General features: G+C 47.7%; 1 protein-coding gene across 1 annotated transcript in view; it reads right to left on the bottom strand.

Annotated features, from left to right (window-relative positions):
* PRKAG2 (protein kinase, AMP-activated, gamma 2 non-catalytic subunit) overlaps nucleotides 1-16819 on the bottom strand; it is a 313242-nt gene that overhangs the window by 97324 nt on the left and 199099 nt on the right. Inside the window, exon 4 of the mRNA XM_015426344.1 lies at nucleotides 2782-2999. Within this exon, the coding sequence (XP_015281830.1) occupies nucleotides 2782-2999 (218 nt within the window). The remainder of the gene's footprint in view (nucleotides 1-2781; nucleotides 3000-16819) is intronic.

The raw sequence follows: 16819 nt of genomic DNA, 5'->3' as shown, positions 1-16819 counted from the left end.
CCCCGCGGATCCCTCACTTACCACGATCAAGACCTCCCCCAGGCTGTGATCAAGGTCTCCCATGGGCCGCAGTGCTTCAGTGCGGGCCCAGGGAGGCCGGCAACGGGGCTCCTTAGGCCTCCCACGGGCCGCAGCACTTCAGAGTGGGCCTTGGGAGGCCGGCGACGGGCCTTCTCAGGCCTCCCACGGGCCGCAGTGCTCCAGCACGGGCCCAGGGATGCCAGCGACAGGCCTCCTCAGGCCTCCCATGAGCCGCAGCACAGTAGCGTGGGCCCCAGGAGACCGCAACGGGCCTCCTCCGGCCTCCCACGGGCCACAGTGGTTTGGCGCGGGGAGCTGGGGGTGGGGCTTGCCGCCGCCGCCATTTGTGTCAGCTCCTGGGCTGCCGGAGCAGTGCTCCAGTGCGCTCTGGCCTCAAATGACCCCTGCTCTTGCCTGTTTGCATTCTGGGGGAGTTACCTTTCAGCTCACCAGCAAAGTGGGAGACTCAACAGCTGCTACTATGGGCTATTCCACATCCTCATTTTCCTCAGTTGTAAATTCCTGTTTCTTTGGGTGTTTTTTCCTGCTCTGCATATATTTTGCTCCCTCTAGTGGTGCATTTGATATTATACAGATTTATGTCTGGCATAATACCTGTACCTTTAGCAACTCCCGGACAAGCAGAAATTCAGCACCAGAAGAAGAAGAGATTGGATTTATACCCCACCCTTCACTTGGAGTCTCAGGGCGGCTTCCCTTCCTCTCCCCACAACAGTGCTCGTGAGAAAACAGGTCTTTGAGAACTATGACCTACCCAAGGTCACCCAGCTGGCTGCAGGTGGAGGAGTGGGGAGTCAAACCTGGTTCTCCAGATTAGAGTCCGCCACTCTTAACCACTACACCAACCTGTTGACTAAAAGCTGCACCTGCTGAATTTCTGCCTGTCATGTGGGTGTTAAAGGTGTCGGGACCCAAGCTGCAGAAAAGGAAAGGGAAAGGAAAGGAAGCTGGCAAACGTATCTTCATTATTCCTGAACCAGTAAGGGGTGGAAATACCCAGATATTTTGTTCCAAGGATAGGTAATACAAATTCAGAGAGGAATGAGTTTGGCAAATGAAGCAGACGGGTTTGTGTTTGCTTATTCTACATAACTGATTCCTGTATGTCTGTATGATTTGCTTATAGAATTGAAGATGAACTTGTACAGCTCTGTATCCAACTTTATTTTACTTCTAAGTTAAAAAAAAAAAAGATTCCTGGAAATCTGTTTCAGCTCCCTCACCTTCCTGCTTTTGGGGTGTCACCAGTGTGTTCCCTCTAAGCTGAGTCAGTGTGAGCTAGCTCACAGTTTTTTAGCCTCCGGCTCACACGTTTTTGTCTTAGCTCAGGAAGGGATGGCTCCAGAGCAAGCTAATTGATGCAGCAGCCAAATCACTCGCTCACAACTTTAATGCCAGTAGCTCACAAAGTAGAATTTTTGCTCACAAGACTCCACGGCTTAGAAGGAGCACACTCAACATAGAAAGCTAGCATTGTTGCAGAGCTAGATTAGAATCTTTCTCCCTAAAGTGCTGCTTATTTGAATGCGAGGAGTTTTTATTTGAAGGAACGTTTTGTATGGGGGGAAACTGTGAATGAGAACCAGGAGTTGTTTTCCAAAGCAGAGGTAAAACAGGCCAGGGCGGGGGGTGAAGTTAATCAGGAAAACAGCACAGGGGGAGAGGGGTAAAAATCCCTTTCACTACAGGTCAGATTCCTCTTTGAATATGTGGCCTCAGCAGCCCCTTTCGGTAAATTAAAAAAAGGAAGGAGGTTGGGGAGGGGAGGGACCTCAACAGGGTACAATACCATAGAGTCCACCTTCCGAAGCAGCCATTTTCTCCAGGGGAACTGCCTGGAGACCAGCTGTGATTCCAGGAGATCCCCAGACACCACCTGGAGGTTGGCAACTCCAGCTATAATGGCTCACAAAAACTAGCACGTGGCTCCCCCTTCAGTTGTACCAAGAACATTGTGTCCTAATGAAAGAACACAAAGGAGGAAAAGCCCAAAAATCAGAACTGGCAAGACTGGGTTGGGAGATCCCTGGGGGTTTGGGGACGGAGCCTGGGGAGGAGAAGGTTTGGGGAAGGGACGGAGGGAGGGACCTCGGTGGGATATAACGTCCTAAGGGGCCCCCCTTCCAAAGCAGCCATTTTCTCCAGCAGACCTAATCGCTGTCCTTTGGAGATCGGCTGTAATTCCAGGGGACCTCCATGCCCAACTTACCAAAAAACGGAGCATCTCCCTGGAAGGAGAAAGTTGCAGGCTGGAGGAGGAGGAGATTGGATTTATACCCCGCCCTTCACTCAGAGTGGCTTACAATCTCCTTTCCCTTCCCCTCCCCACAACAGACACCCTGTGAGGCAGGTGGGGCTGAGAGAGCTCTTGACAGAAACTGCTCTTGAGAGAACAGCTCTGAAAGAACTATGGCTTGCCCAAGGTCATCCAGCAGCTGCAGGTGGAGGAGTAGGGAATCAAACCTGGTTCTCCCAGATTAGAGTCCGCGCACTTAACCACTACACCAAGCTGGCTACAGACTGAGCTACCAATCAAATCTCACTTCCGCCATAAACTCTCCCGGTGGCCTCAGGCAAGACGCTTTCTCTCTTTCAACCTCGAGCTGCAGTAGGGGAATGCGTACCTACGTTACAAAGCTGTTGTAAGGATTAGGCCAAGATGCAGCAGTTGCAGCGCTTCTCCACTATATCAATACAGGGTATTAGCAGCACACAGGGGAGCAAACTGCCCGTACTTACTGCTTTTGAGGTAGTGCAGAGGGTGGGTGCGGGAGTGGGAGGCTTGGCCACGCTCTGTCCTGGGGGTAGGCTGAACCTCTGGCCCGTATCTGGGGGAGACGAGGACGAGTGAAGCCGGGCTTCTAGCCTCTCGGGTTCATGCTTATAGGACTCGAGGGGAAATGTCGGCTGCTTGGTCACTTGGGTTGGGGTCGACGGAGAAGACGAGAGGCCCGAAGCTGGAAAGAGAAAAGAAAAAAAAAAAGACATGTCATCCATCTCTTGGGGTCCGCGCAGGGCAAACGGTGCTTCCGAGCTGCTGGAGTCTCCAGGTCTCTCGCTCCTCCCAACAAAATGGACAGATCTCTTTTCTCCTCATAGAACACGGCACTCCCTCCTTCGATTAACAAAGTGGTTTTAAATACACTGTGTTCTAATCAATACAATAACATTAACAGAGTTGACTTCTACACAGTCAGTGGCCTCTACCGGCAGGCCCTGCTAGCTGCGCTCTCATTTATATAGATTAAGCCTCACCCACAAAATATTATTTATTTACTGGGATTATTTTTCTATTTAGACTTCTTGGGAAAGACAATGTCTCATGTACAAAGAACAAAGTTTGAGTCGAGTGGAGCCTTTAAGACCAACAAAGTTTAATTATTTCTGTGTGTAAGCTTTCGTGTGCATGTAAACGAAAGCTTATACACCCAGAATTAAACTTTGTCAGTCGTAAAGGTGCCACTGGACTCAGGGCCGCCCCCAGCTTATTTTGCACCCTACGTGAGGATCCCTTCTGGCGCCCCACCATGGCTCGGACCCGTTAATTGGATCTGTACCCTGGACCTCCCGTTCTCCTGGCACCCATGCTCTTAACAATCACTTTTGCTTTTGTAACTTTGCCTGCTTTGCACATCTGGCTTCCACCAAGGAAGACTCTGCAAAGAAAGGCACTCGTTGCTGTGATGACCCCTTAACTGGGGAGGTCTGGTTTCCCTTTAAAGTGTTCTTTAGGTTTTATTTTATTATGTGTATCCGGCTGCCACCAGGAAATTTATAAGGCTTTCCAAACCTTTATGCTTTACTATTTCTATCACAGGGTAGGTGGATCGAGGGTTTAAGCTTTCGAGGAACTATGTGGTCTGAGGAAGGATTCTTTCCAGAGCTGGTATACTTGAACGAAATAGGATTTATTTAAAGAAAGCATAAATACGAGGGTAGAACCATGTAACTAGTAAAGTAGGTATAACACACAGTCTGCTCTCTACTGACAGGGATTTTTCCTTAGGTAACTTTGTAACACTTTTTCCTCCCAGTCCATATAATCTTTACTGTTTCCTAGACACTCAGCTTCAGCTTATAACTGTTTCAACACAGAACTGCTTGTCACTTTCTTTCAGACACAGCACTTATAACTCTCATATCACACACAAGAAGGTCTCTCCTTCAGACCCCAGAACTAAACTCATCCCACACAGGGATGGGTCTCACTCCTCTCATACACAGAATCCCCTGGCACCCATGCTCTTAACACTCACTTTTGCTTTTGTAACTTTGCCTGCTTTGCACATCTGGCTTCCACCAAGGAAGACTCTGCAAAGAAAGGCACTCGCAATCACAAACAACCTCTGCTTCTCGCTTGCCTTGACAGTTCCTTGCTGGGGTTGCCATAAGTCAGTTGCAACTTGAGTGTCCTTATGTAATAGCCCCCCTACTTAGATTCTTCTTTGACTCAGCTGAGTGACCCTTCTGTGCCCAGAGGGCTAAGTTCTTTGGTGGAATTGGTGTTTGTATCATCAGAAAGATCATAACATGTTTAAAACTCAGTAGTGTTTGCAGCTGAACCAGGACAGCGGGGTGGTGGTGGTGCCAGTTTGGTGCCCCTAAGGGCCGGCACACTCTAGGCGAGCACCTAGTTCGCCTAGTGAGTGAGCTGGCCCTGACTGGACTAAAACTTTGTTCTTCACACCAACACGGCTATACATCTGGTGTACAAAGAGAAGAGACAAAGACACTCAAGGGGGCAGCGAGAAGACATTTAAATAGGATAGCGAGGAGAGAACCTTCTGTCTCCTGTTGAGTGTTGTTCCTTTTCTGTCTCCAGATAGCTCGTCTTAGGGCAATTTCCCCCTTCTTCACGGAAGTGCCACACTCAGTCTTACTCTCTCTCTCTCTCTCTCTCTCTCTCTCTCTCTCTCTCTCTCTCTCTCTCTCTCAGCTAGAGATGTAGTTAGAACCCTATCCCTGTCTCTTCTCTTTCCTATCAAGTATGTTAGTTCCTAACTCCTTGTTAGTTCCTGACTCTTTAATCAGGTTGCATACCGTTGCTGTGTTCATTATTCCGCTGGCAAGTCTGAGGTGGCTAGGAACAGAATACAGCAATAAACACTACAATTCATTTAAAGCAACTACAATTATTAATACAATTTTGACATTGTATAGGGCTGCCAGGTCCCCCCAGTCAAGAGCAGGGGATGGGGGATTGGTTTGCCAGGTCCAGGTTGGGAAACTCCTGGAGATTTGGGGGTGGAGCCTGGGGAGGACAGGGACCTCAGTGGGGCACAATGCCACAGAGTCCACCCTCCAAAGCAGCCATTTTCTCCAGGGGAACTGATCTCTGTGGTCTGGAGATGAGCTGTAGTTCCAGGGGATCCCCAGGTCCCACCTGGAGGATGGCATCCCTACGAGGGGACAGAAATGGCGAGGAGTGCAATTTAACAAATGCCTTTAGAGTGATCCTACCAATAACCATTATTTGCACAGGGCTCATTCTTTCTGGGTCAGGAGAGGCACGGGATTACAGCTTCCACTGATTTTTCAAAGCATCTCTTGGCAACGTCAGATGACATTTTTGTTTGAAGAGGCATTTGCATTTTATGAAATTAAACAGTTTTTTTTAAAAAACCTCTCCGTCAGCTGCTAAGGTACGGCTCGGCAGCAGGGAACCGTTAACTGAATGGCCGAGGCAGGCACCTGTTCTCTCAGACGTTGCTAAGGAGCCAAGAGACGGGCCTAAGGATTTAATGGCTTTCATGGATAGCGACATTGAGCAAACACCACCAAAAAGGCTTGTTTGCTCTCCCCCCCCAAAAAAAGGCTTTCTCCATCCATGATGTGCTAATCGCCAAAGAGCAGAAAACAGCAGAAACTCTTGGGAATGCTCCAGCGTGGGACAGAATGATCACAACAATTCATAGATTGCCGAGGCCTAAGGTTCCTGAGGCCGTGCACAAGCATAAAGAACAGTTCATGTCACCATAAAGGCCAGTAAAACCGGCAGCCTTGATGCCTACCATAGGCAAGGTTGCCAACCTCCAGCTGGCACCTGGAGACCTCCCGCTATTACAACCGATCTCCAGATGACCAAGATCAATCCCCCTGGAAAACATGGCAACTTTGGAGGGTGGACTCTATGGCGTTTCACCCTACTGAGGCCCCTCCCCTCTCCAAAACCCTAACCTCCCCAGGCTCCACCCCCAAAATCTCCAGATATTTCCCAACCCAGAGCTGGCAACCCTAAATGGTGTGGGGGGGGGAGTTCAAAGGGAATATCTAGGGGAAAGATCTGGTAAGTCCACACTCCGTCTTTGTGCTGCTCCTAATGAAAGTTACTTGGAAGGCAGCCATTCTGGTTTAACGGTTCTCTTGGATCTCCAGGAGTATTCCAATGCACAGAACTTTAGCACTTACCTCTCCATCAAGAAAAGCTCCACCTGTTTAACATCTGTGCATTGGGCAACTCAAAGTACTTTGGAAGAGGGGGAGGGGGAAACCCATGCAAATTGCACACAGATCTCATGTGTCCGTGTGGGACGAGTGAGGTAAATGCAATCATGATATACAACACTCTGCTCGTAATTTGCATATAATTTTCCCTACACAGAAATCTAAAATGTGAAATCTAAAATGTACGAAGCAACTTTCTATTGCCCAGAATTTCAGCATCCCCTTGTTCCTTGCTGGTTGGTTATGGGATGTAAAAGTCTTGCTGAGACAGGAAACACAGTTCTTATCAGTTGTTTCCATCGGTGGGCAGGGGTTGATTTTTCACTTTTCTTGCTTATAACCACTCTGCCGCCCACCCCAAAGAAACACTCCTCCTGTGTGGACCTACCCCTGTGTAGTCCCATGCAGCCTATTGACTTCTAACTTTTCAATTTTTTTGTTCACTCTGAAGCTGAAAGGAGTTTGAAATAGTCGAGAAACAACGGTTCCGTTCCATTCTACACTGTGAAGAAGAAGAGGAGGAGGAGATGGGATTTATACCCTGCCCTTCACTACCCGAAGGAGTCTCAGAGCGGCTTACAAACTCCTTTCCCTTCCCCTCCCCACAACAGACACCCTGTGAGGTAGGCGGGGCTGAGAGAGCTCTTGACAGAAACGGCTCTTTTTCAAGAACAGCTGTGCCAGAACTATGGCTTGCCCAAGGTCATCCAGCCAGGTGCAAGTGGAGGAGTGGGGAATCAAACCCGGTTCTCCCAGATTAGAGTCTGCGCACTTAACCACTACACCAAACTGGCTCACTGTGCTGGTTATAGCTTGTCTGGAGTGTTGTGTCCGGGTGCTATGCAAACAAACTGGAATGGTTTCCAAGGAGGATAACAAAAATAATTGGGGACCTGGAAAGCAAGTCCTATGAGGAAAGGCTGGAGGAACTAAGAAGGGTTAGCCTGGAAAACATGGGGTAGGAGGAACACAAGAAGTTGCCTTGTCCTAAACTGGGCCGTTGGTCCAGCAAGGTCACTGTTGTTTACTCAGACTGGCAGCAGCTCTCCAGCTTCTCAGCTGGAGACTTCACATCATCTACCACATGGACTTTTTAGCTGCAGATTGAACCTGGGTGCCATCTGCATGCCAAGAAAACGCTCTACCACTGAGCCGTAGCCCATCATGATAGCACATAGAAGCTATCCCACAGAAGAGGGCAAAGACATGTTCTCTGCTGTTCCAGAGGGCAAGAGTCTGAGTCGGCTGAAGTTATTCCGCGGGGTCTGTAAGACGGAGCTCTTCCGCCAGGCATTTGAGTAGGAGCCGCCACTACTGTACCATCTTCATTTGGCCCTGGGAGAAAGAACGACAGCGCCAAGTGGAACAGATGGCACTGAGTGGCTATAACAGCATTATACGCCATCTTTATGGAAGATCAATTCGGAACATCCAGATCACTTAATAATAATAATGTTGTAATATTGTAGAAATTGTTTTAAATGGTTTTTAAATGTGTTTTATGCACTGGCTTATGCCTGCTTGTGAGCCGCCCTGAGCCCGCGTTGCGGGGAGGGCGGGCTATAAATCGAACTTATAAATAAATAAAGACTACATCTAATAGGCTTACATTACATTACAGGAAGGGAGATTTTGGTTGAACATTAGGAGAAACTACCTAATGACATAGGAGGTTCAACAATGGAACCAATTACCTGGCAGTGTAGTGTATTCTCCCTCCCTGTAGGTCTCCAAGCAGAGGCTGGAGGATGGACTAGGGAGAGGCTGTGGCTCTGAGGTAGAGCATCTGCTTGGCATGCAGAGGGTCCAAGGTTCAATCCCTGGTGTCTCCAGTGAAAAGATGTAGCAGTATGTCATGGGAAAGACCTCTGCCTGAGACCCTGGAGAGCCACTGCCAGTCTGAGTAGACAATACTGACATTGATGGACCAAGGGTCTGGTTCAGTTTAAGGCATGTTTCATGTGTTCACAGATGACCAGCAAGGGCCCTTCCAATTGTAGAACTCTGAGCTAGAGTGGCAATAATTAATTTAATACTCTTTTCTCTGTGCTTGGAATGACAGGAACATTGCCTCAACACATTTTTCTAGGTATCAAATAGCTATAATTCTACATTTGTCTTGGAGCTGGTCTTGTAATCAGGCAGAGAGAATATTCAGTGCAATATGCCCAAGCAAGACCCAACTTAACGATCCACGAAATTCTTAGTGCCGCTGCTGTCTCCTATTGATTTCTATTTGAGAATGCGGGAGCCAAGCTTCCCAGACTGTGCAAAGGGGGTAACTAACTCTCCTTTCCCAGTGCTTCATCTCTGATAGGTTTGATAAATGGCCTTTCCAGAATGTGTTTTTATCTATAATATTGTTATAGGCACCTAAGTGTTTTCAGAGTGCTTGAGGTTTTGGTGGGAGATGCAAATGACGAAGATGGCAGCCCCCGAAAAGGAAGGGGGAGGGGGAGAGAGACTCCACTGCATTAGATCTACAGGAATGTGTCTATCTCAGGAGCTAATGGACTAGCGAGTCAACAGAAAGGACTCCTGACAGCAGCCAGCGGTGCCAGAGTGATAACAACCAGACACAGAGGTATCTATACACATATTCAGCTATGTAAGCAACAACGCCCCCCCCAATAATAAAAAATGAATAAGGCAGTGAGTGAGTGCAGTAAATGTTCATCCAAGGAAACCTCTTTCAACATTTGAGAATGTCGTTTACATGGCAATCTATGTTCAGAGCAGGCTCTCCTCCTCACTCCAAGTTCTGCTGTCCTGACTGCAGAATACTAATAATTACTAAGCAAAAACAAAATTAAGGATGTCCTAATGTAACTCTTCAGGGTAGAGCCAAATCGGGGTTGAGAAATATCTAGGGTTGCCGGGCCCCCAGTGGGAGCAGGGGAATCCCCACTTTCACAGGCTCTTGCCCGCCGCTGGCCAGCTGGGGGAAATCCCGCCCCCAACTGACCTTTTCGGGCCTACTTCAGGTTGGAGGGGACGCTCTTGTTTTGGGGCAAAACTCTATGGTTTGAAGCCAAATTCACCACAGAGTTTTGCCCAAAAACCAGAGCACCACACCTGAAACTGGAAGTAATCCCGGAAATGCCCAACATCATTTCTGGTCTCCAGGAACAATGTCAGGAGACCCCCTCCCCACTGGCCAGGTAAATTGACATGGCAATCCTGGAAATACTGGAGATTTTGGGGCTGGAGCCTGGGGTGGGCAGAGTTTAGGGAGGGACCTCTGCAGGATATGATGCCTTAGAATCTACTCTTCAAAGCAGCCATTTTCTCCAGGGGAACTGATCTCTGTAGTCTAGAGATCAGTTGTAATTCTTGGAGATCTCCAGACCCCACCTGGAGGTTGGCAACCCTAGATGTGGCAAATTTTGGGCAACTTGTGTAGGTCAGGGACATTGGAGGAATCAGGAAGTTGGGTCAGGTCCATGATGGAATCTGGTGCCTTTAAGAAGAATCTGCCACATTAGGGACAGAACCTGGCAAACCTGCAATTTCCTGGCTTGGCCGGCCGGCCTGATAGACTGTGCTTGGTTATAGACCCTTGGCAGAAGAAAACCAGGTACTCTAGAATTATCAGTATCAGACCCTGAAGGGGGCTCCAATGGGCTTTAAGAATTTCCTTGGATGTTCAATAATAGACTTTAAAAGTTTGCAGTGTTTTAGCAGAAGAGTTTCAGAGGACAACTCCAAGGAGAAGCTGTTGAGTGGCAATTCGCATGCAGCTCTGATACTATCAGAAAGTCTCATTAGGGACCGGCAAGTTGTTTGCCCACTACAGAAAGTAATTGCCTCTTCTTATAGGCCGATGCACACTCTTCAGATTCATTCTATGATGCTAATTCCTCCACAGTTGTGAGCAGTCTACACCCTCTTTGACTGTACTGTTTACTCTTTTGACCAGATCTTATTTCTCCCATGCTCTGTTAAAGGAACACATTTGCATCCTGGGATATAAGGCCTCAGCGTAGCTCCCACCTGTCCGATTACAGCATTGTCTGTCATTCAGGTGTGTGGGGGGGATGTAGAATTTGCCTCCACTTCCACCCCCAGTCTGCAGCATAGCAAAACATCTTCCTCTGTGTCTATCACATGCCATGCCAAAGAAGAGAATACCTCATGCAAGCAGGAGCCACTGCTTCCACTGAATCAAAGTTCTTCCCCAAACCAGTAAGCCAGAAACGTGATTGGCATGAGCATCTTGGAAATACAGACCTATCTACCAGTGCAATTCTGTTCAGTGACAAGGTGTGTGTGGTTCTGTTGAATGGGAAAGTCCCTGCCAGTTACATTATCCACCGACTTGCACTTTCCCCGACCCTTCCTTCCTTCTGGCCACCATGAACTGTAAACCAAACAGCCAGGCACCAGAATAGTGATGTGATCTAAAGATTAACAAATTGGGTGTGATAATGACATGAACAAAAGTGCTTTTTTTGTGCAGTTATTTATTTTGTTAAATTCTGGATGGGTGGGAGTCACAAAAGTATGTGGATTTAGAATTTGTAGAGCACATGAAGGTTCTAGAGCAAAGCGCTGTGGTGGGTTTCATAGGGAAATTCTTGAGACCTCCCTTTGCTCCAGTTTTGTCAAAACTTCTGGCCAGTTCTGTACACTTGCACTGACTGACATTTGAACAGAACATGCTAAGGAAGCCGGATTTGGGTACTGCTGTCTCCTCTGCTTTGTATGTGTGAACACCGCTGACGTAAAAATATATCTATCAATGATAACCTGTCCTGTAGTTCCTACAGATGTTGTCAAAAGGATGGACACAGTCAACAGGCAAGCGGAAAACGGAAAAAACTGTGACAAAGTAACACTAATATTAAAGAGTCAAAATTATACAATAATGAAAAGATGAACAATATATAGTGAATGTAGACGGTCTCCGGAATGTCCTGCCGTTTCGATGAATGATCTTCTTCTGAACCTACTAGAAACTACAGTATCATGAATTAGTGGAATCAACAGTGATACTTTCGATACGTCACCAGAAGAAATGAATTGTTGAGAGACAATTTATGTTATACATCTTTTTTCAGAAGAAGATCATTCATCGAAACGGCAGGACATTCCGGAGACCGTCTACATTCACTATATATTGTTCATCTTTTCATTATTGTATAATTTTGACGCGTTAATATTTTATTAGCGTTACTTTGTCACAGTTTTTTCCGTTCCTACAGATGTGCCACTTTAGATTTTCCTTTTTCTGCTCAGATCGAGACACTGGGGCCATTTCTTCCGGTTGCATACCTTTGAAGCATCTGCATAATATTTCTCTGAGAAAAGGATGCTGTTACGTTACCTCCATGCTTGAGAGGAGACGAATGGAGAGTAACAACAGGGTCTCAGTTAATTACTCTTAGCATTCCACACTTACACATCAGTCTCCTATTTTGACATATTTATTTGCTTCGCTATGTTTTCCCTCGTAATTAAATCCAAACAAATGATGACCATATAAGCTTAGCTCGTTACTCCTGTTTGGTCTTTGCATCTGTTAAAACATCTTCATTATGCTGTATGCTAATTTATTGTTCACCCTCTGCATGTATGTATGGACTGTTAACTTCCATTTCAACGTATATGAGGAAGTGGGCGTGCACACGGAAGCTCATACCTTGAACAAAACTTTGTTGGTCTTAAAGGTGCCCCTGGACTCAAACTTTGTTCTACTGCTTCAGACCAACACGGTTGCCCCCCTGGATTTCTCTGTCAGTATTGCAAATGTATAGACCAATCTTCTACATGCAATGGAATGGTGCAGAGCTTTCTTTTCCTTCCAAATCCTTGCATAAATCAGTACAGCATTCCCCTTCCCGTCTGCATTCTTCTTCGAGTAATGAAAACAGAGTAGTAGGCGGGGGACGGCTGGTGAATGTTAAGTAGAACCAGTCACTCATCGGGGGCCAGATATTTCTTCGCAAAGCAGGTTCGCTCCAAAAAGACTAACAGGCTTCTAAAGCACGTCACTGCACATTTCTTGCGGTAACAGCAGACCACAATTGTACGGCAGCAGTCAGGGTACGTATGGAGCAGGCGAAGCGTTAGTAGCTTGCTTGTAACAAAGTAGGCCACTCCTTTCGGAGCAGAAACCATATAAGGAAACAAGAAACACAGCAGTAGGGCTCTAGCAGAACTCTTGGGCTGCAGTCAGGGAAGATACTGTGCATCCCTTTAAAGGCAAGGGCGGCCTTGGGCATTAAAACCACTCAAGAGCAAGAGATGAGCCGTCCCTTTCCTGCCGGTAGCTCCACAGCAGACACTTGGCTCTTGCCCAGCTTCTATGGCGATGGTTGTAGGGTCTCCAGGACAGAAGTCCACCATGAACATTCCTGGCAAGTTCAAGGGCCGATCCACGCCAGTTAAAAGGGATATGCAACATCTCTCAGGCTGCTTCTACACAGTGCTTTTGCTCAGCCATGTCTCCCAAACAGAAGTTATCTCCCCCCCCCCCCGCATCAGCATGGAATCTTCATGCATTCATGCATCTTCTGGCTTTCCCCTTGGTGCAGAGTCAAGAGGCAAGCACTCTGTCTACGTGTCCGTAAGTCTTGTCGGAGCTTTCCCCTTCACTGTTCAATTAACGGGAACCTGGTGGGCTACTTTCCTACACCTGCGCTTCCTGGGCTACTTCAGAGCTAGCCCTGGGTGGGTCAAGGTCAGGTGCCAGCAATGAATCTTGAGGCTCCTGTATCTCTAATTCACTAGTTTTAGCTGGTTTACAGCTGGCTGCAAGTGGCTCCTCGACTCCTGTGGAGTCTTCAGCCACACTGGACTCAGGCTGGTCAAGCTGGCCCACGACAATAGTGATATGTCAATTTTTTTAAAAGTGTTATAATGCTATAGCAATATATTGATCGCTGATTAAAAAAAATTGAACAAGACTTCTGATGGTTTGGAATTACTGAGGGGCTGAGACAAATGCCGGAAAAACCAGCATGGGGAAGCTTTATTGCTGCTGTGAATGCCTCTGCATTCACAGCACCAAGAGCCATGTGGAGACCTGTTGCCTTGTGGGAACATCCTGAGTTGTAACTGTAAGTCCTAAGCATGTCCATTCAGAAGTAAGGCATACCAAGGCCAGATTAGTGTAGTGATTAGGAGCACGGACTCTAATCTGAGAGAATCAGGGTTGATTCCCCACTCCTCCACATGCTGCTGCTGGGTGACCTTGGGCATGTCACAGTTCTCTCAGAGCTGTTCTCTCAAGAGCAGTTCTCAGTCAGAGCTCTCTCAGCCCCACCTACCTCACAAGGCGTGTTGTGGGGAGAGGAAGGGAAGGAGACTGTAAGACACTCTGAGAATCTGAGTGAAGGGCAGAGTATAAATCCAATCCTCTCTTCTCTCTCTCTTTTTCTCTGCAAGTCAGTTCTCAACCCATGATATGATAGTGGCTGTGATTTCTATGGAACTTGCTTCCAGTTTGCACATAATTCAGTCAGGCTTACTCCAAAGTCAACGTGCACAGAATTGTAACCACAGGGACCCATGATACGAGCAAACTCTCGTAACCCAGATCCAAGCATGCCGAATCCCTCTTGAAATCATTCAGGATTTTCCTAATGGCCCACAGATTATGCGCGTCATCCAGAACATGGAATGTTAATGCTGTCAAATGATGTTGCTATCTGCTTGGCACACACAGTGGATATTTCTGAAGATGAAAAACTAGCTGACATAGACAGCTGAATAAAGAATACCTTGCTGTTGGGGTTGGTAGGGGTCCCCAAAGGGGCTGACCCCATGAAGGATCAAGGAACAGAACAGTTCAAGGTGCATGCAGGTCGCAATTTCGGCATCCAGACCTGTACTCTACACATTTTTTGTCAGTGAAGTGTCTTTTTTTTTTGCCATCAAGTCACAGACGACTTATGGAGACCCTGTAGGATTTTCAAAGCAGGAGACATTCAGAGGTTCAGAGGCGGATTCCCATTGCCTGTCTTCACATCACAACCCTGGTACTCCTTGGTGGTCTCCCATCCAAATATCAAGCCGACCCTGCTTAGCTTCCAAGATCTGATGAGATCGGGCTAGCCTGAGCTTTTTTTTCAGTGGGAAAACAACATGGGGGGAAAGGGTGAAAAGCCCCCAACCCCTGCTCAGTTTCTGAGCTCCGACAAGTGCAGGCTAGTCGGGGCTATTCAGGTTGCTTGTGCTCCCTATAGTGAGCAGGTAAACAAGGTGGTAAACCATTCTGGGGCAGGGGGGGGATAAAAGGGTGTGCTTGTGGGTAGGATGGAAGCGGTGGGCCTCCCTGTCTCTGTTGACCCCACGGATCCTGGTCCTGGATAACTAAGACTGCTCCTCTCTGAATAGCTTGGCCACTTCACCAGATGTGAAAGGTAAAGGAAAAGGTTTCCCTTGCTCGAAAACCAGTCAAATCCGACTCTGGGGGCGGTGCTCATCTCAGTTTCCAAGCCAAAGAGCCAGCACTGCCCGAAGACTTCTTCATGGTCATGTGGCCGGCATGACGGAAGAAGAAGAGATGCGATTTATACCCCGCCCTTCACTACCCGAAGGAGTCTCACAGCGGCTTACAAACTCCTTTCCCTTCCCCTCCCCACAACAGACACCCTGTGAGGCAGGTGGGGCTGAGAGAGCTCTTGACAGAAACTGCTCTTGTTCAAGGACAGCTCTTATCAGAACTACGGCTTGCCCAAGGTTATCCAGCCAGGTGCAAGTGGAGGAGTGGGGAATCAAACCCGGTTCTCCCAGATTAGAGTCCGCGCACTTAACCACTACACCAAACTGGCAAATGGAATGATGTAACCTTCCCACCGAAGCTATTTATCTACTTGCAATTTCTTGCTTTCGAACTGCTAGGTTGGCAGGAGCTGGGGCTAGAGATGGGAGCTCACTCTGTCACGCGGCAATCGGGTCTCGAACTGCCGACCTACAGACCTTCTGGTCTGCAGCTCAGCATCCTAAATTCTTTATTTTGGTACAGGAGCTGATGGATAAGAAAAGAAGATGCTGCTCTGACCATTTCTCAGACTTTGTCGTTCCATCCATGGTAATTACAGGATCCCAGTGGCTGCTATACATCGAAAGTCGATTTACAACTCTTGTGTAAGACTGCCAGGATGAATTAGCATAAATAAGAAATGTTCTCAAAGGATGCTATTTATGCGACGCGGGGCTAATGGATTTGGATGTTCCAAAAGATCTCCCAGTGTGTGGAACTGTGCCACCTTGGGTTGCCGCTAGAGGAGAAGCAACATACAGGGTCTGCAAATAAATACCAATAAACGCTGTGACCTCCACTGCGTGCTATGAAGCCAGAGACACGCATTTTAAGCCCATTTTGACGGGAGACTTAAACGTGGAATTAGGTTCTTCCGCGAATTGATCTTGCAGCCTAATCTTATACCGATTCACTTGTGTCTCCCCAAATTGAACGGGGCTACAAAATGCTGTGCCTACTTCATTCGGCACATGGAGTGATTTCCATTAAACTCAGCAGGGCTCACTTCCGAGTGAGCATGCATAGGATCCGACTGCTTAAAGTACCCGACGTCGGCAGGCCCTTGACAAAGAGCTATATGGCATGGACGGCGACCCAACCTGGAAAGGAATTCCTTCTCATTTTCTGGGTTGCCAATCTGGAATGTGGACATATCTGCCATGTTTCTGGCAGCTTCTCAGGGAAAACCTGTGACGAAAAGGAAGTCTTGAGTTTGCTCTTTCCACCCTTTCAGTACCTGCTCCCCCTCCCGATTTACAGATGTTGTCTTCTTGCTGGGAGAACAATTAAAAATGCTCCCCTCAGTGAGCTCGTCTCCTTAAAAATTCAAAAGGCATCGGACTGCGGCCTCAACTTGTGAGGCAATGATGAGGGGGAGGGGGAGGGGGGAGAGGCCTGCTCCGAGGCACAATCCTTCTCATCGTCATTTATAGTTTGCTAACCTGGGAAATTAATCTCTCCGTGAATATCTGACAGAATGTATCTCCTTGGAAAGCCGCCAAAGCCCTCCTGAAGGAATGAGTGATGGGCGCTTGGTTCCTCTCTGACAGAAAATAAACTGTTCGGGGCCTGTTCCTCATCCCTCCTCTGTTCACTGGCGCAAACGCATGACAACTGTAATGAAGGATCGCCTCTACCCCTGTACAGTTTCTCTCAAAACCCTCCTCCCTGCCTCAGCAGAATTCCGGGGTAGGGGGGCACTGATTTAATTTCCCCTCAGAAATAGACGGGCGGTCTACCCGGGCCTAGGTCTTGCTCTCCCCTCAGCCTTTACACTGAATGAAAAGTTACTTCTCCAGCTACAGAAGAAGCCTAAGTAAACTTGGCACTTGGGTGTCACTGCTG

Source organism: Gekko japonicus, unplaced genomic scaffold, assembly GCF_001447785.1.
Source record: "Gekko japonicus isolate JY-2015 unplaced genomic scaffold, Gekko_japonicus_V1.1 scaffold691, whole genome shotgun sequence".
NCBI lineage: Eukaryota > Metazoa > Chordata > Lepidosauria > Squamata > Gekkonidae > Gekko > Gekko japonicus.
This window is presented reverse-complemented; position numbering and strand designations above follow the sequence as displayed.